The 20,423-nt window shown below is 40.9% G+C and overlaps 1 protein-coding gene across 2 annotated transcripts in view; it reads right to left on the bottom strand.

Annotated features, from left to right (window-relative positions):
• Positions 1 to 20,423, bottom strand: part of TMEM131L (transmembrane 131 like) — a 157,485-nt gene that overhangs the window by 56,270 nt on the left and 80,792 nt on the right. For both annotated transcript variants that reach the window (XM_047717860.1, XM_047717859.1), the window contains 3 exons: positions 15,610 to 15,733; positions 14,259 to 14,375; positions 13,282 to 13,392 (listed from right to left, as the gene is read on the bottom strand). In XM_047717860.1, the coding sequence (XP_047573816.1) occupies positions 13,282 to 13,392; positions 14,259 to 14,375; positions 15,610 to 15,733 (352 nt within the window). The remainder of the gene's footprint in view (positions 1 to 13,281; positions 13,393 to 14,258; positions 14,376 to 15,609; positions 15,734 to 20,423) is intronic.

Below are 20,423 nucleotides of genomic sequence, written 5' to 3' on the forward strand. Positions count from 1 at the left end.
TAGGACTCAGTCTAAGAGAAGGCATAGCAAGAAGAGGAAACCCATTCAAGGGGAGCCAGGCAAGACTTTGGAGACAGACTGACCCCCAGGCTTGATTTAGATGTTGGTATGATAGGAGCATCTTCGGAGGAAGACTCTCCAACACAGGGAAGAGAAGATTTGTTTGAACAGCAGATGCTTTTAGCAGACCCAGAACTCATTGATTTTCATCTCTCTTCCTTTAGGAGAACTCACAAGAAAATATCTAAAGAAACATCTAGAGGGGAAAATATATATATATGTGTGTGTGTGTGTGTATATACATATATATGTATATTCACACATGTACATGTATATGTGTATATATATATATATAATAATACAGATAAAAAAAAAAAAAACAAGGAAAAAAAAGGACTTAGCCAATTCCAGAAAACAGTAGCAGCCTTACAGATGTTCAAGAAAGAAAAAGACCAACGAAGATGGTTAAATAGCTGGAAACTCAACTGAGCCTTCCTGAGAGGAAGAGGGGCCAGAAGCCAAGCACATTCTGCAGGAATAGCCCCAAATGGCAGAGAAAGAGGGGCAAGCTCACAACCTGGGGGAGACTGTGAGTGGCTCACGGCCAACACACTATCCCCACCAGGCCCCAAGCTTCCTAAATGTCAGTAGCAGCTCCCCTCCAGGAATCAGGTGAGAACAATGCTCCATTGGAAACAGGTGGGGCTGAAAGGGAAAAGCCTTCTCTAAGAAGTAGGTTCCAGGGTGATGAACGCTGGGGAGGATGTGCTATGGTGAGAGCTGTGAACTGTGTAAGACTGAAGAATCACAGACCTGAACCCCTGAAACAAATAATACATTCTATGTTAATAAAGAAAAAAACAAACTCACATTGTGAAGTAAAAACTGCCACGACTAACAAGTTAATGCTGGAATCCCACCATGTTATGACTGGCTTGTTAGAAAAAAAAAAAAAAAAAAGAAGAAGTAGGTTCCAGAAGCCTAAGTGAGTCTACTGTAAGAAGCTGTGGAAACCAGTGTGCTCACAGATCCTAGTGCCCCTGCCCAGCCACTGCAGCCCTCCGTCCTCAACAGGGTGTCCCCACCTTTCAGCACAGAGGTTCCAGAAACAAGGGCTTCTTGCAGGAAGGAGAACAAAGACACACCTGTCACCAGGCTGCCACCACTGCCAAGTGCTCACTCTGAGGAAAGACCAGAGTGCCTCTGGGGCTCCCTCCTGAGAGGAGTGGTCTGTGCAAGTGGCACTTCCCCAAGCCCCTGAGGTCCCAAGGCAGCCTCCTGATGGGCAATCTCTCCTCACTGAGTTTAAATACAAAAGTCTTAGAATCAAAACAACTGGCATAAACTGAAGCCAAAACTAAGGTGATGCTCTCCATCCTCCATCCCTCTTTTTGGCAAAAAGAAGTGTTGGGAATCATTCTGCTTAGAATTAGTCCCTTGAGGGCTGGGATGGGAGGCATGTTTTCCAAATCTGGTGGATGGAAGGTTGATATCTGATATTCCTGTGTATCTTAAGAGTCTAGACTCAAGGAAGGCTCAAGAGAGACTTGATACATTTTGAGATTTTTTTCTTTTTAATTTTTAAGCCATCTCTACACCCAACATGGGCTTCAAACTCACAATCCTAAGATCAAGAGTTGCATGGTCTACCGACTGAGCCAGCCAGGAGCCCGGAGTGACTTAATATTAAGTCAGTATAACTTGGGGAAGACTCCTGCGTTCTAGCAAGAGCAGGCCCGGGCTCTAGCTGCTGAAGGCTCCCCAGCTCACACAGGCGTAGAAAACCTCTCGGGCTAAGACCAAAAAAATAAGAAACTGGGGAGGGCTTCAAATTCTTTTAATGTTAACTCACAAGCCAAGATAATTTGATATGGGACTATAGACTTGAATTTTCACATCTTGCCAGAGGACTGAATCTCTGAATTTAAAAATTCTCCAAGAGTATCACAATAGGAGAAGGTTTATAGTAAAAAAAAAAAAAAATTTTTTTTTTTAAGTTAAGTGATGAATGCAAATTTTAGTTAGGGTTCAAGGTACTAGTTCTAAGCATTTTATAAGCATGAATTTAGTCAACAGCTACAGCAATCCTATGAAGTACTCTATTATTATTTATTTTAGATAAATTAAGACACAAAGAAGTTAGGTAACTTGACCAAGGTCATTCAGAGGTGACCAAGATTTTTACCCAGGTGGTGTGGTTTTAGAATTCACCTTATTCACTACACTATAATCTCTATGATGGGACATACTTATATGGCTGGTGTTTTTTAATTGGAGTATCTTAATTCTGTTATTTGATACCACTGCAAAAACTCTGATAAGCTGTATTCAATATCATACTTGAAAAGAATTCAGAATGGGAAACAGATGAGGACATGAACTTTCAACCTTGACTGCAGTGTGCCTTTGGAATGGACTATTAGTGAATTATTCTAATCTGTCTCAGAGCTTTCAAGAGGCAAACTCAGCAATGCTCCCCAACAGTTTGAGGAGGATCAAAGAAATGGGGGTTTGGTTCCAGTGGGAGGAGGAACAGACCAAGGACAGTGGGAGCACAGTTGCCAGGAGTCTGCTGATCTCCTTGCCAGAGGAAAGGAGAACCCCATCTTGATAACAGGCAAGCCCAGTGGGTCACAGGTACAAAAACTGAGGAATGTTACAAGGAAAGGATTCTCTTTCCCTAAATTCACCTGTCCTGTTGCCCCAAATTCTTCCTCTCCCCTTGGAGGTAGAGGGGGGATGCCTGTCATGGGCAACAGAACATGATGCTGTGCTGAGGACAGCGCAGAGAAGGGTAGGGGCTCACAGAGGAGCTGGTTTCTTTCCTCTCTACTCTCAAGAAGAGTGTCTGTCCTTCAGACTCAAAACCCCCTTCTGACGGGCCACGCTGTGATCTACCCAATGGAACAGAGAGTTGGTAACTTGCTCTCTGAGCTCAGCTGATACACAAGAATGTGGCTTATCTGCAATATGACAGTGGCATTTTGGTTCCCTGACTTCTCATTTTCTATTTTTAAGTATTATCCATGCCTGGCATGAAGCCCAGTGTGGGGCTTGAACTCACAACCCTGCGATCAAGACCTGAACTGAGATCAAAAGTTGGACACTTAACTTACTGAGCCACCCAGGCACCACCCCTAACTACATGTCCACTAGTTTAGAACTTGGCCAGGAATACAGGCGTTATTTGTTGGGCATCTTCAAATACCCCGACAAAAGTTTCTAGAATATTCTAACATAATGAATGTTTGAAAGAAGTCAAAAAAGATTCTTGTCTCTTAAGTTCATAAATAGCTGAAATTATAGTTTTTTCCTTTGAAGGTTATTTTTTCACCACGTGTTACATGGCCAGACTGTGCTAGGTAATAAAACAAATACTGGCTAAGACAGGATTCCTGCTCTTGAGGAGCTTATAATCTTGGCGAAGGAAAATACACATTTAAAAACAGAAACTTCTGAATACTGTATTTATTATGCTAGGGATCTCTCGGGGTTTTCCGTAAGGAGCCAGCCAATTCTCCTGGGAGGCAGAAAAGAGACAAGGTAAGCACTGAGTTAAAGAATCGACCAGGTAACTGCTCTCCAAGAACACTGTTCGCTCCTTCCAAGACAGCAGAGATTTTAGAGAAACAACAGGGAGAAGACGGAGGGGAGGCATTCCCTGCTCTGTCGAATAGAAGGAAGAGATACCCACCCCCACACATCTAGGCATTTCTCCCTCCAGTCTTTCCCTCCCCTTCCTTCCACTCACCGGCCCCTATTCTCCACTTCCCACAGTCCCACCCCCTTGAATCATCCTCATTGAGATGAGATGAAAAAGAAGAAAATTCCTTGCTTTTTTTCCCCAATTCCCTTGCTTTTAAAAGCCATTTTCATTCATGCAAATGCTCCTCACTTGCTCCCTATATGTACTATTTTCTATAGCACTGTATTCATTATTGATATATTAATACTCTTTTGCCCTTCTCTTAATGTCCAGTATCAACTTTAAAAATGCACACATCCCTTATAAAGATTCTATTTCCAAAAAATAAAAACAAAATAAAAGCCATATTCAGAGGCAAGTATACAGACAAAAATTAAGTAATGGCATTTACCTAACACATAGTAATACTTTTCCAGAGACTAACACTGTATCGTATTATGTAAAAAAAAAAAAAAAAAAAAAAAAAAAAAAATCAAATAACTTTTGTCACACAAAGAAATAGTACTAAATACATTATTGATGACACACAGATTTGTAGGCATTCTCAGCTATCACATTCAGAAAATCTGTTTCTTCCATTTAACTAATTACAGAAGCCCATCAAGAAAACAGGGCCGCTAGAGAGGTTACATTTCCTGGTTCTCTATCTTCCATCTCCAAATCCTAGATCAGACTCTTGCAACTTAGTGAGAAATGTGCCCCCTTCTTTTTTGTGGAGTTGTGATTGAAAAGACTTTCTCTTGGTCCCCTCCCCATGGTGATTTTAGATTCTCTTTCAGATTCCCTTTCAGATTGCCACACTTAATTAACAGGGCTCAGCACCTTGGAGGCGAGAAGCAGGAAAGCACCCCAGGGCACCCTCCCCCAGCCTGGCAGGCATGGGGCTCCAAGCAACACTTGCCCGACACCTGTCCCAGGCAGGCACAAGGGCCTGACATCACCACTCCAAAAGTGAGGGCTGTGTCCATCTGAAAAGGCTAGGAACTCCTGGTCTGAAGCGCATTATGTACCACAATGCACACCCAGAGAGAAGCTCTCCTTCACACCATCCAGCAACACTAGACTGTGGTGGGGAAGGGGAACCCTTATCACAGGCATGCACACTCAGAAAGCACACTGAGAGCAGATCATAAAACAGTGGTCCTGGTTCTCGTTGCCAAGGATGACCGTGGTCTTGGGTCTTACCTCTAAGTTTTCAGTCCTCTGGTCCCCCCCCTCACCTTATCCAATGATTACACTGTAATTGTCTGTAACCACAATCTCACTTTTAGATAATTTGGTAATATGATACCATGTTAGGACACACATACCCCTTTAATTGGTGAGACTGTGTGTCATGGGCTTTCCTCTCACTTCAAAACTTCTCTGGGTTTCCCAGTTTGACTTACCATTTCATTTTTAGCAATAAACATTATTTTACAATGATCCTAATAACAGTAACTTAAGTCCTTGTAAATCTCGGAGACAAGCCTATTGCAACAGTGAGACTCTAGGCTAGATTCTGAGACAATGCCAGTTTCAAATATTCTTTGAATTATGCCCAAATAAACCACAGAAACACACCTCAAAGCTCAGTGGTTTAGAACCAAAATAGCACTGTAAAAAAATTAAAAAATAAAAACTTTCACTTTTCACAAGCCTAACACAACTCTATTTATGTATTCTATCCTACCTCCTATCTTACAGTTAAAATCATCAAGTAGAGCCTACCTTCTATTCTACTATTCACTTGTCAGATTAAGCACCATGATTATAACTTAGAAGAATCACTTAATAGTCTGCCATACTGGGGCGCCTGTGTGGCTCAGTGGGTTAAGCCACTGCCTTTGGCTCGGGTTGTGATCTCAGGGTCCTGGGATCGAGTCCTACATCAGGCTCTCTGCTCAGCGGGGAGCCTGCTTCCCTCTCTCTCTCTGCCTGCCTCTCTGTCTACTTGTGATCTCTGTCAAATAAATAAATAAAATCTTTAAAAAGAAAAAAAAAAATAGTCTGCCATACTGATGTAATCAAATTCATCAAATCCTCCTATTGTTGAGGCCTCTATTGTTGAGCCTTTAAGATGTTTCTACAGTTTTATTACCATTACAAAAATGTGGCCCAAAACCACATTTCACTTGCTGTTTGTGTTTTGTGGACCATGAATTAAAGACTCCATAGATATGAGAGTCATCACGATGCTTCCTACATCTGAGAAAATCCTACAGCAGACTGAGCTGTGCTATGGATCCCTATTCGGCTCTCAGCCTCCACCAAGTAACTTAAACTCTTGAGTCTCTTCTACAATTTCTAAAATAAGAATATTACCACCTGCCCTAGGAGTAAGTCTGGTGAAGGTCAGCATGGCTGATGTGGTGAAAAGGTGAAGTCATACAAATCTTACAGGGAACGACAAGTAGATACGCTATTAGGGGATCTCAAGTCAGACGCCCACTGACTCACCTATCTATTAAAAACTCTGGGGCCCTCAGTGTACTAAACATTACACTGATGGTGAGATTGTAAAAAGGAAAAGGAAACAGGCCCTGTCCCAGACAGCCTCATGGAAAAGCATGGGAGGGAGACGATAGAGGGCCAGGGCCCCAAATGTTCAAGCATGGGCCTGAAAAAAGTGCCGTGGGGCCTGGAGCACGGGTTCACCTGGGACCCTGGGAAGCCTGCAGAGGGGGTGATACCCGAACTGAGTCTCAAAGGATGGAATGAGAAGGACTGTGAGAGTTACAGGGGATGAGAGCTTATGAAGGGAAGGCAGTATGTAAGAAGGGATGGCATTTTCTGACAGCGAGCAGTTGTGGAGGCCAGCGTGGAGGAGGAAAGTGGGGGACATCTGGTGCTGCTGAGGAAGCTGGAGCAGAGGCCAAGGGCCTCCTACGCCAAGCTCCAGGAATCAGCTAGTACAGAGCCCAGGGAAGCACTGAGAGACATTGCTTTGGAGAATGCTGGAGCAGCGGTGTGGCACATGCACTGGAGCGGAGAATGACCAGAAAAAGCCAAGGGCCAAATAGCGACAAGACTACAACAAAAGGAGAGGGACGTCAGACTCTTACTGGGACCCACTATAACAGTGACTTCTCACCTGCTAGGAACCCTTACTTCATAAAGGGCAAAATGAATGAAAAAGAAGGGCCAGATGAGAAGGTTTAAAAAGTTAAAAGCAATCTCAAGTCCTCATGTTCCCCTACTTTCTTCCTAAGGGCAGACACACAGGTGCAGCAGACTGACAGAAACATACACCCTCCTCTCCACGAACTCGGCAGATGCTACCACACACCAGGCCAGTAAGAATCTAGAGAGAAGACGAATCACACACACACACTTCTGTTTCCAGAAGTGAGCGAGCCATTTCATCTGATTCAACTGAGCAGGAAAAATGCAAAAGTCAGATACCAACAGGTGAAAGACACAAACAAAAAAGACCAAAATGAGCCCATATTGCAAAAAAAATGAGGTAATAATTGTTCACTGACACCCTAGTTTATTCCATGAGATAGACCCATTTTTTGTTATTCCAAGAAACAAACTGGTATCTTAAGCTTAGGATATTCATATTAGAAGGGCAGAAGCAGGGGTTCCCCAGGTGGCACTCTCAGTTAAGCACCCAACTCTTGGTTTCAGCTCAGTCATGATCTCAGGATTATGGGACTGAGCTCTGCATCGGGCTCCACGCTCAGCAGTGAGTCTGCTGGTGGATTCTCTCTCTCCCTATCCCTCTGCCCCTCCCCCACTGCACTGTCTTGCTCTCTCTAAAATAAATTAAATCTTCAAAAAAAAAAAAAAGAGGGCAGAAGCAATTATGATCTATATGACAATACAAATATGAACACTGTTTTTCCCCTAATAATAGAGAGAAGATTAAATAAAATGGACAGTTGGACCAATTTTCCTAAACATATGCTCTTTTAGAAAAGGAGAATAAAATACCATATAATGCCCTTTTCAGAGTACTTTAATAAAATTATACTCTGGAGGTTAAGCTCTGTCCTGTATGCTTTACAGACGCTCATTTAATGCTTCCAAAAAAGGTGGCGTGGCTCAGTGGAAAGATCCAAGGCTTCCTGGAAACACACAGAGGTATAAGATTGGCTTTTTGATCTCATACAAGAAATTAATTTTTCCTCCAGCTTGTATCCCTAAAGTAAATCCATAATTTTGGGGCATTACCTAAATTTAACTTTTGTCACAGCTATCTGAATCTTATTTGTTAATTTATTAATAAATAAATAAATGCTGGGCATGGAGCCCGATCTGGGGCTTGAACTCATGACCAAGAGACCTGAGCTGAAATCAAGAGCTGGACATTTAACCAACTGAGCCACCCAGTTGCCCCAGCTACCTGAATCTTTCCATGGTTTTGGTGAGAGTAACACTGAAGGCCGTCATAGTATATTCGCATGAGGTAATCTGCAGCGAGTGGCAAGGATATGTGAGCGAAGGTGTTCTGATGCCATAAAATTTCTAGTTGTTACCCCAGGAAGCAATTTTAAGGAAGTGTGAGAGAAGAGCCGTGACAACCTCCTGTATCTGAAAAACTCAGTATAGCTAGCAGATCCCCAGTGGAAAGAGCTCCCCTGTCTTCCATCGACATTCACTTCTTCATACGCATATACACAGTTTATAAGAATGCGGAGAAAAGGGAGCCCTAGTGCACCTTTGGTGGTTGGTGGGAATGTGAAACGGGGCAGCCACTATGGAAACAATACAGCCATTCTCTAAAATACTAAAAACAGAACTACCCTATGATCCAGCAATTCGACTTTGAGTATTTATCCAAAGGAAATGAAAACACCAACTGGGAAAAAATATCTGCCCTTTCATGTTCATTGTAGCATTTTCTTTTAAGTAGGCTCCATGCCCAGGGTGGGGCCCAACATACGGGGCTTGAACTCATGACTGTGAGACCAAGATCAGAGCCGAGATCAAGAGTTGGATGCTTAACCAACTGAGCCACCTGAGCATTTTTTTTTTAAAATCATGGGTAAGACAGGGAAACCATCTAAGTGTCTGTCAATGAATAAATGGATAAGAAAATGTGATATGTATATACAATGCAATATTATTCAGTCATAAAAAAGAAGGAAAACCTGCCATTTGCAACAACATGGGTGGACCCAAAGAGCATTATACTAAGTGAAATAAGACAGAGAAAAACAAATATGGTCTCACTTATATGTGGACTCTATGGGAAAAAAAACACATACACACACATGCGCACGCACACACACACGCATGCAACTGAACCCAGAGAGAACAGATTCAAGATTGCCCGAGGTGGGATATGTAGTGGGAGCAGAGTGGGTGACAGTGGTGAAAAGGTACAAACTCCTTTATAAAAGGATTATAAAAGGAATAGTCCTGGAGACGTAATGCACAGCATGATGGGAAAAATGGTTTATAATCATGCAATTTAACCCAAAGGTTCCAGAAGCCTCCCTGTGTAGCCCTAGCTCTCCATTAATGACCTATTTAAATACTTTTTTCTAGCGATCTCCCTAAAGCCTCCTTGAAACTATGTACAATTTTTGTACTCCATAATCTTATTTGGTAAGAATTTTCCTGTTTATCCCTAGATGTGTAAAAATGACTTTCACACAGTCATGCCGATGCCTGTCATTTGAGCACTTATGATGGGTCGGTAGAGCAACAGTCTCTGCCCTGCGGAGCTGAGGTTCTAAGTGAGGGACAGGCACGAACAGCTTTCACTATTCGTACTGAGCTCCCCATGCTCCTAGCCATCCTGGCACATGACCAAAACCTCATTCTGCTTCTTGACGTTTGAGTTACAGTGGAGGCACCTGCATCAGGTGTGTGAAGCCATACACATGTTACAGTGATCTGCAACTGTACACAGCTGTCTCTCTTTTTTTTTTCTTTTTTAAAGATTTTATTTATTTGACAGAGAGAGATCACAAGTAGGCAGAGAGGCAGGCAGAGAGAGAGAGGGGAGGAAACAGGCTCCCCGCGGAACAGAGAGCCCAATGCGGGGCTCGATCCCAGGACCCTGGGATCATGACCCGAACTGAAGGCAGAGGCTTTAACCCACTGAGCCACCCAGGTGCCCCCACAGCTGTCTCTTGATTACTTTCAACTTAATTTCTCACCATGGAACTGTGTTGGGTTTGCAGCCGCAAAACAGCTGATGCCTTCCGTGATCCTCCTGACAACTCAGGATGTTGACAACTCAAATTTCTTTGACGTTTTGAAGCAACAGCTCATGGTCATGTTAAAAATGCCGTTTCATTTGTATTTCCTCCACATAGCACCAGAAGCGCATTTGCTGAACAACACTCCTAGCTTTGCAAAATACTCCTGCTGTTTTTCCTTCTCTGATCAGCAAGTCTATAGCTCGGCAGAATCAAGCAGCATCTGCTCATTTTGGAGCCTTCACCTTCTAGACACTTTATATTCAGGAATCCTTGGGTGAATCCTTGTGTGCATGTCTTTGTCTCCTGTTACCTATGTTTGAGCCAGGTAATTTTTTTTAATACGCAGTGAAACTGAAATCCAACTCTATTTAAGCTCAGATGTGATATGAACCGGAACGTATAAGCAGGTTGTACCTTTTACTCAAACAAAGAAATCTAAAAGTTATTTGGCCCTCTTATTGTTTGAGTGAGAATTCTTTTAAATGGTTGTTATCACCTTAGTCTCAGTTCTCTTAGGATTCAATGGACTCACATGAAGCAGTTGTATTTCTTTTCTCAACTTCAAATTTTATTCCTAAACATAATAAAGTTATTTCTTTTCATCTGGAGCGAAGGAGGTAAGTGAAAGCAAAGTTGAGGACATCCTAATTTCTGCCTAAGCCTTCTTACTCCCCAGCCTTCTAGCAGATCTACCTTCCAGCTCTAAACTGAGCCAGAGGTGATTTTATGAGTACCTTCTCATAAAAAGACCCTCTATTCCCTTTTAAAGGAAGCTGAACTCAACCACTACCCAGATGTTGGGTTCTTGACCAAAAAAACAGAATGAAGAAAACTTGAGACAGACAGAATATAAAAATGAAGACGTTTCTTTCTGAGGAAGGTTAGCTGGCAATTTTATGCCCACTTAAAACACAACACACAAATATATGTATGCAGTTTCCATGCAGAAATATCACAGTCAGAATTTTTTCTGAGGAATGCCATAATGATTTCTTTAGTCTAATGTTGTAGGGTTTGTTTTTTTTTTGATATAGTAAGCCTTGAAAAATATAGTTTCCTTTTTTCTGAATCACAGTAAAAATATAAGATTAAAATAGTCGCCTTTTAAAAGATATTTTTTGATATTCAGATCTTCAAAATAACTGGTTTCTAACAAAAGATCACCCCCCCAAATTTGAGTTTTAGCTACAAACTCTTAAATGTAGTGCATTTTATCACATCCCACATGTGGTCCAATTTGCATTTGGGGGATAGAGACTTTTGAAAAGGCCAGAGTAGACACTGGCAGGTCTGTTACGGGTCCATCCAGAGTTGCCTGGGAGAGAGATGATGACAGCCTGGACCCAAGAAAGGGCAGTGGGCATCATAGCTAGCAGACAAGATCTGCCAGGTACAGCGCCTAACGTGCAAGCTCTCTTTATAACAAAGTCTCCAGCAGATCTCGTGGAGAGGCCACCAGGGTCATTGCCTCTCTCCCTTACTTACCCCCTTGTCTTCCTTCAATTTAACCCCTATTAACTAAGATATCTGAACACCTGTCTCTGTTTTAATACTTTTATAACCACTAATACGGAATCTGGCATTCAAAGCTTCCAGTCTCAGTAACCAGAGAAAACTGGCCATTCGCAGTGGGCCCCCTTTGCTGAAGGAGGGCCCTGAGATAAGGCTAAAAATGTTCAGCAGGAAAAACCTACGTTATCAGCATATGCAAGTTACATTTACTCCAGCCTTTCAACCCCTACAAAAAATGCAAGTCAGATCATGCTATTCTTATGCTTGAAACCTTTCAATAGATCCCCACTGGTTTTAGGATTTAAACCAAATCCAAATTTGCAAACCTTAAGTAATTGTCCTTAAAATCCTAGGAAGGGGTGTTATTCAATTTTATAAAAATAAAAATAATAGGGGCGCCTGGGTCAGTGGGTTAAAACCTCTGCCTTCGGCTCAGGTCATGATCTCATGGTCCTGGGATCCAGCCCCTCATTGGGCTCTCTGCTCAGCAGGGAGCCTGCTTCCTCCCCTCTCTCTCTCTGCCTGCTTCTCTGCCTACTTGTGATCTGTCTGTCAAATAAATAAATAAAATCTTTAAAAAAAATAAATTAAAAAAAATAATACTAAAAATCCCCAAGAATTATCTAAAATGATGACAAATCTCCCAGACATTCCATTACAGGTAAATTAGTTTTGCTTGTCTTCCCACTGGGATGGAAGCTCCAGGAAGATGGAAATGCTAAAACAGTGCATGCCCATAGTAGAGGCTCAAGAAGACTACTGAATGAAGGAAAGTCCCAGGTACTACTGTGACCCACACAAAGTTCTAAGCAATGTTCTTTATTCACTAATCAGAAAAAAAAGGGTAGGTAAGGTGGAAAAGTTCATCCTACATTGGTTCAAGAGTTTTCTCCATTTCCGAAGTTATCTGTTGTCACCAGGAAATAAGGGGGAAAACTGATCAAACTCTATACCCTATTAATGAAATGCATATTTAAAGAACATTAAATTATCATTACACTTGACCCCTGAACAACAGAAGTTGAACTATATAGATCCGTTATATGCAAATTCTTTTTTGATAGAGTACAGTACTGTAAATGGATTTTCTCTTATGATTTTAATAACATTTTCTCTAGCTTACTTTTTTGTAAGAATATAGTATATAACATCTACAACACAGAAAACATGTTAGTCAACTATGTTATCTGTAGGGCTTCTGGTCAACAGTAGACTATTAGTAGTTAAGTTTCTAGGGAGTCAAAAGTTATACACAGATTTTCAACTGCATAGGGGGTGGGCCCCCAGAACCCTTGCACTGTTCAAGGGTCAACTGGATACACACTCTAAAACATCGACAACGTTTCTTTCCACTAAGATCCACTCAGGAAAGACTGGAAGCAGGGAGAGGGGGAAGACAGTAAGACATTCCTGAAAAAATACCATTACTGGTGACCACAGAGGTTCTGTCTTCCTGAAAAGCAACCTGGCAAGATTTAACAAGCTCTATAAAATGGTTCATACTCTTTAACTACGGAATCTCTCCTTACAAAACATACCCCAAGGAAAGAGGTAAGCCAAAAGGAACTAAAGAAACTTATAAAACTTGTACATGGCCTAATGGTAACAATAATGAGAAACTGGAAACATTTCAAATGATCTAAAACAAGATTAAGCTAACTATGGGAAAGCAACACCATAGATTACACAGTCTTTCACAAGAAGTACGTGGATTCCACCAACACTTCACATATGTATATTATTTCAATATATATCAGATTTTTTTTCCAAAAAAGCAAAAAATAGTAAAATCCCAATTCTGCAACCTGGTGAGTTTAATATCTCTAACAATCCTATATAAAAAGGGCAGCAAAAGATACCTCAATTTAGAGGACTACGAAGTTTAGTGCATACCATAATTCAAAATAAATCTATTAAAATTACCTGTGTCTGTGAAAGTCGAATGCTCTGGACCTGTGGAAGCAGAAAGTAAGCGTTTGGTAGCTGCTTTGCAGACCCTTCTGTAGAGACTCTTCGAGTGCCAATTCCAGATACCTTCGGAGGGGGGGAAAGTTAATTACTCCCCTATTCATTTTGAAACATATTTGCCGTAATGTTAAAATACCTTTCGAAAGGAAATCTATATTCACCACTGTGGCCTGTAAGACTCTATTAATCCAATTATTACATGTATTTTTGTTTACAAAAGAAAGCAACAAAAGTTGCTATATTTAAGCTGAATGTTCCTCACTGTAGCAAACCTTTGCAGAAATAAACAATTTTTCTGATATGGAACCAAGTGTTTAATGGAAACCAGTAAGAACTAACCACAAAAATGATAGATCTTGGCTTGATGTCACATCCTATTAAAGATGTCAGATACCACTTAAGATAAATATTCCTAACTACTTCGTGAACAACAACAAAAAAATTCTTCACCCTCCATCCCTGGTGCCTTGATATAAACAGAGAGCTCCCTGAGAAGTGGCCCCCCCAAAACATGAAATCCATATCCCCTGATCAGAAATATTCCCGAGCCCAAGAAAGAAGGAAGCAGAAGCACTAGGGACTGCCTTTATAGCTCCTCCCTCTGGACTGTGCATGAGGTCAGGGCAGAGCTCTGAAAGCCCACTCGATTTTATAATAAAAATATAATATGGGAACTTCCTGGTTTTGTTCCAATGCCCTTCAAAGATCCATAGTGAGAGTTACAGCTCTGTGCTCTGGGCCCAAGACAGCCAACTATGTATAGCATGGCAGGTAGAAGAAGCGGGAAAGCTGATGAGTTTACATCACTAACAATCTTGTATTCTAATGACATAAACCAGGCAGCAACATTTACAAAAGTCTTTTATAAAATACCCAAACTCCCCTGTTAAATCAACAACCAAATCAAGGGATGAGAGGGGAAAGTTACTTACATGATAGGGAAGGACTCCATAGGAGGAGGTATTAATAAATAAAGAACTTTCAATGCTTCCTTCTTCAGTAGGTAAGAAAATAATTCTGAAGGATGTTTTCCCCATTGCTGGAATTACCTGAGGGGAAGGTACCAAATTAGCCATTTGGAAGGAACCTCTGTAAAAAATGTCTTTCAGAGATTTCCTTTTTTGACAATTTCCCCTTAACAGATGCCTATTCTGTACTCTTGATTCAGAAGTATCATGAATCCCTGAGAATCACCAAATGGATCAAAATCCAACAATCAGGGACGCCTGGGTGGCTCAGTTGGTTGGACGACTGCCTTCGGCTCAGGTCATGATCCCGGAGTCCCGGGATCGAGTCCCGCATCGGGCTCCCAGCTCCATGGGGAGTCTGCTTCTCCCTCTGACCTTCTCCTCGCTCATGCTCTCTCTCACTGTCTCTCCCTCAAATAAATAAATAAAATCTTAAAAAAAAAAAATCCAACAATCATAGAGAATGTTATCAAAGAACACACCACAGACTGACCACAAGGTAGCTGCCAAGTCCTTTCACTTCAGATTGGGAATGCTATGCCCTCACCTTCTTCCTTTTCCTTCCTCTTATGCACCCATGTGTTCAATGGCCTTTACCAAACACAGTTCTAACTCCACTTAAGTAAAAGGAGCCACCAATGTACAAACTTGCCAATTCCTAAAGAAAGTCAGGAGCTGTGTGTATCTGGACTATCATTAACAAAATACTGGGCTCCCTGCTGCACCATCTCCTTGGTCCCATATTTAAAAGGGAAAAAAGTGTATCGGGTAGACATAAGTAAGCTAAATAAACAAATAAAACCCTCTAGTAACTGGGATCTTCCCTCAAAGTTAAAGACCACTGAAATCTAAACAACGAGGAAGAACAGGGATGGGTAGCTCTCTGCTGCCTATTAACTTTATAAGGAGCCATTCACTCCTTTCTATATTTAGAAAGGAGTCTTGTTCTAGTAGGTTCGCCAGGCAGAGATCACAACTCTAAAACTTGTAATGATTACTAAAGGGTTCAGCATTTGTCGTCACTTCAAGACCCATAATATTAAGTTTCTTTAACCATGAAAAAGTCCTATTAGATACACAATATTATACCTTGTTTAGACTCTAAACTTTTTTTTTTCCCCATGGAGATCTCAAGAGCCACCAAAATTATGGACAACTGAAAAAATAAACGCTAAAGCAAACACGCAGATGGAAAGAGTGTGGGTAGCAGGAAAAGGGGAGACAGGGAGCAGAAAGTCAAAACTGCAGGCCAAAGAAAGCAAGAAAGTCTGGCAGCCTGCCACAGCATAGTTTCCAAGAGTATATCAACACTTACCCTGCAATGAACAGGAGGCACATGAAAATGTCTAGCAGCTGTAAACACTGAATTCACCACGACCTCCCTATCCCTACTAGGGTTATAAGCATAGAGAATCTTTGCTGCAGGGTGACCCAGGAACCTAGGAGGGGAACAAGGAGAAAAAAACCAATCGACTGTGTGGTCGTAAATACGGCCATCCACCCACCGCTCCACCCATGCAACATATATATGCTTTCAACCCAGAAAGCTGTTGGTGTTCATTAAAGCTAAAAGCAGCAGTGATTAAATCTGGCTATTAATAAAACATTTAATTCACAAGTCAAAGCCTTTTAAAAGAATCCTTTCTTTTATGAGACACTTATGCCAACCAATGGTAACACCTCCCTGACTTTGGTGTTGGAAGAATTCGACCCGCAGAGGCCGTTAAATGCTTGCAAATACAGAGTAGGAACTAGGTACTCACCTAATGGGGCTCTAATTCAAATGAAAACAGGTTTGGATAAGAAACTGTACTCACCATAAGAGACTATGGACTCTGAAAAACGATCTGAGAATTTTGAAGGGGTGGGGGGTGGGAAGTTGGGGGCACCAGGTGGTGGGTATTGTAGAGGGCACGGATTGCATGGAGCACTGGGTGTGGTGCAAAAATAATGAATACTGTTATGCTGAAAAAATTAAAATATTAAAAAAAAATAAATTCTAAAACATTAGTGAGAATGCAAAAAAAAAAAAAGAAAGAAACTGTACTCATAGAAAAATCCAGGTTTTTTGAGAGTTTCTTCTCTGAGTGATAAGTTTAAAGAGGCTTTTGGGGGGGAATGGATTTCTACTCACAAAGAGACTTTATCCTGTCTCATGAAAGGAAAACTTAACTGTTGCTAAAGACCATTCTTCTGAGAACCAAACTCAGCAGCACTTTCCAGTGCTTGCTCTTATCCGTTTGAATCATGAGTCTTCTAGAAAATTCCAATGAAAGCTCTGGCTCCTCCCTCCACAGACAGACACACACAGAAGTTTCAGACATAATTTCAAAACATTCGCGTACTAAGGTAAGGATATCTGCTTTCCAGCAAACACCCTCACTGATGAGGATGCTCACGCTGATTTTTTCCTTCCTCCTCTTTTCCACCCACTGCAAGGAGAGCAAAGGAACTGCAAAGGAATGGAGCTATCACTGGCCCACTTGGGCCCACCTCCCTGCCATGGTCCCTGGAATCCTTCCCCTCAGATTCCTACCAGTTAACTCACATGGTCATACACAGAGAGCCACACACATTTCACTGAAGCCCCTTCTCCAGACGTAATGCCCTCAGAGGCAGAGACCCAAATATACCGCGCTCCTTAACATGGCCTAGAAATAAAACTATATTCTATATTAAAAATTCATCTACATTATACTTGTATTTCTCTGATTTTATTCTGATTTCTCTGATACTAAGAATTGTGTGTTTTAGAGAAAATGAAGTACATGTTGTCTTACGGACAATGGGATTTCCAAACTACCATATCCCGCCATCAAATCCTTCATATTCCTCTTCCTTTTTTTCTCTTAAGTAAGCTTCATGCCCAGGACAGAGGCTGGTGCAGAGCTTGAATTCATGACCCTCAGATCAAGACCTGAGGCCGATATTAAGAGTCGGATGTTTAACCGACTGAGCCACTCAGGTACCCCCCGCACTTCCTACTTTTAATCACAAGTTTCTACTTGTGATTAAAGATTTAATACAACCAATGTGTATTTTAAAAAATAAGTCCTTTACATCCAGTTATAAATAAAATACACACTAATGTGATTCTTGATTTTTAAACTTTTTATTATTATTATTTTTTTAATGTTCTTACCTAATACAACTAAAATTTTTTACATTACCATAAGGGGTCACCTCTGAGAGCTCTGCTTTGGGTGTACTGGGCTCACATTTGCCTTCTCCCTTCACTAAGTTAAGTTAAATAAACAAAGACTCCATCATTTAAGGTTTTACGTAAATAATACTCAATCAGCAAAGTTATTACTACTTATCCTCAACGCTTTGTATCATTGGAATACAAGATGTTTAGTTTAAAAAAATACAGATGTTGCCCAAACAAAAACATCTTAGAAAATCAGACCCCAAACTGTAATTCTACCTCACCAGACCTAGCACAGACCTAGTTACCACTGTGCTATTTTTATTATATTTTTAGTTCTATTTTTAAAAGTGTTATGAGGATAAGAATTTCAGTCACTAGTGACAACTGGAAGATACTCTACTAATTTAATACTACAAAAGAATGATTAAAATCTCTTATGAATGATTAGCACTTTTAATCTCCGGACCAGCGGAATATTAACCCTATAATAAACCCTAAGAAGTGGGCAGAATGCAGATGAGTAACAAGATCCTGATTCTGCATCCCTGAGGGAAACTGCAGTGATGAAAAGGGATGAAACGGGTTTGCCCAAGGTCAACTTTGAAATAAACAATAGCAAAAGCTGAATAAAGGTAGTGAAGAAATCAGGAGGAGAACTCTCTGGCTGAAGTCTGAATCTAATGCCTATAAAATAGAACCATATGTAAAAAGTAAGGAAGAATTTGACTAATTTTAGAAGTGTTCTGGGATGCCTGGGCGGCTCAGTCGGTTAAGCATCTGCCATCAGCTCAGGTCATGATCCCAGGACCTGACTGAGTCCCCACATTGGGCTCTCTGTTAAGTGGGCAGCTGGCTTCTTCCTCTGCCCCTCACCCCACTCATGTTCTCTCTTTTTCAAATAAATAAATAAAATCTTTAAAAAAAAATAAAGAAGCATTCTAATTTAGGTTACCATTTGTTCTTACCGAGATTTTTAAAAAACTTTAGCAAAAATAATTTATTCCCATAATCATATCCTAGAGCTCATCCAAAAAAAAAAAAAAAAAAAAAAGGTATGTGCTAGAGAAGACTTATTCTGTCACTTCTAGTGAAATGCCCTTGGGCAAAAAACATTACTGCTCAGCACCAAATTCATGAGCATCTGTAGTTCATGTTCAAGTACAATTTGAAAATGACACACACAGAACTCTCTGCCTCTCTCTCTCTCAGATAATGCCTGCCCCCCCCACTATTCCACTATCCTTCTAGGATTGATAGAAGACTCAGCTGACAAAAGATACACTATACTTTGAGAACTATAAAGTACTACACAAACAAAACTGAATCATCCAAAGGTGAGACAAGGCTAAAGTGTGATAACCTTTGTAAATAAAACCTTTAAAACATTTGCTTTTCAACCTGCTTCCAGTTATCAGGGCCAGAAACGGATGCAAATAGCCAGTTAACATTTGTAGCCAAGACATCCATCCATCCATGTGTACTGTTCTCAGGACTTTTATCTTACTGAAGAGGAAATATATCATAGCCAGCGTCTCATCAACTGGAGTTGTTACCCTCATCTAACTTTACTTACTACTATTCATTTTACTATGTCTACCAGACTGTAATATTTTTTTCTTTTTTCTCTTCCATATCTTTATTTAAATTTGTTAGTTAACATACAGTGTAATAGACAATGTTGTATTTGTATGTATTAATGTTGTATTTGTATGTAATAGACAATGTATGTATTTGTAAAAGTAGGTCCTGCATTAAAATTCCCGCTTACAATAAAGACTTTTCACCTAAGTAAAGCGATCTCTCAGAATCTCAAACCAGTGAAGTTTTATCATAAATTCAGCTTTGAACACTTCTTTACCGAACAGTAAAAATGTGCAAATTCAAACACAATGAGGCAGACACCTAGAATATTGTAAAGATAGCCAGCACCCTTCCCACTTTCCTCTCTTCTTCCTTTTACAGAATCACCATTAAAAGCTCAACAAGGTACTTACTTTTACATTTAACATTCCTTCTCCTTTACTGCAGCTCTAACCTTTTGCTGACCAGAAGGAAAGGGAAAGAAGGCAATCCAGATGAGTCAAGGAGGGCACCCCAGATGCTCTCCCAGCACCATGCCTACTTCATTCACCTAACTCTTCTTGTAACTCAAAAGAGCTCTCCATGAAATTAATGTTCCAGGCTACTGAAGCAAGTGGGGCTCTGACACCTGAAACACTTTTACTTCCATACTTGAAACTCTACGAACGTGGCACAGTATCTCCTCAGAGCCAAGACATTCTACATCCAGGGCATTTAACACCCGAGGTTTCCAACTTCAACCACTGTAAGCATTACAGCTTACAAGAGAGTCCTTAAGTTCTCCCTTCTGCTCAGCATCGCCCTTCTAACTTCTCCAAGTTCCCAGATTCGTCCCTCAAACAACAATCAAGTCACGTTCCCTTCGTCTTCACGGTTCTGAACGTGATGAGGGCATCATTGTACTTAGGATGAGTAAGTAACTGCAGCTTATATGCTGTCTTTCCCACTTCGTTCCAAAGTCTTGAATGGAGCAACTAATGTCTGCACTGCGCATAACAAAGCATAACAAGCAGTAAAAAGAAGCAAATGGATCTAAGGCAAAGAATTCCAAAACCATTAATATTTAGTGTTTTTCACTATAAAATAACTTGATTTGTTATAGAAAAACAATACTGACTTCTTATTAAGTTCCAGTCACTTAATATTGACTTCTTATTAAATTTCAATCACTTCTTATTAAATTCCAATCACATTATAAGGAGTATTTATTAAAAACTGAAGAAATCGGGGCGCCTAGGTAGCTCAGTGGGTTAAAGCCTCTGCCTTCAGCTCAGGTCATGATCTCAGGGTCCTGGGATGGAGCCCAGCGTCAGACTCTCTGCTCAGCAGCAGGGAGCCTGCTTCCCTTCCTCTCTCTCTGCCTGCCTCTCTGCCTACTTGTGATCTCTGTCTGTCAA

The sequence above is a fragment of the Lutra lutra genome, chromosome 2, assembly GCF_902655055.1.
Source record: "Lutra lutra chromosome 2, mLutLut1.2, whole genome shotgun sequence".
Lineage (NCBI taxonomy): Eukaryota > Metazoa > Chordata > Mammalia > Carnivora > Mustelidae > Lutra > Lutra lutra.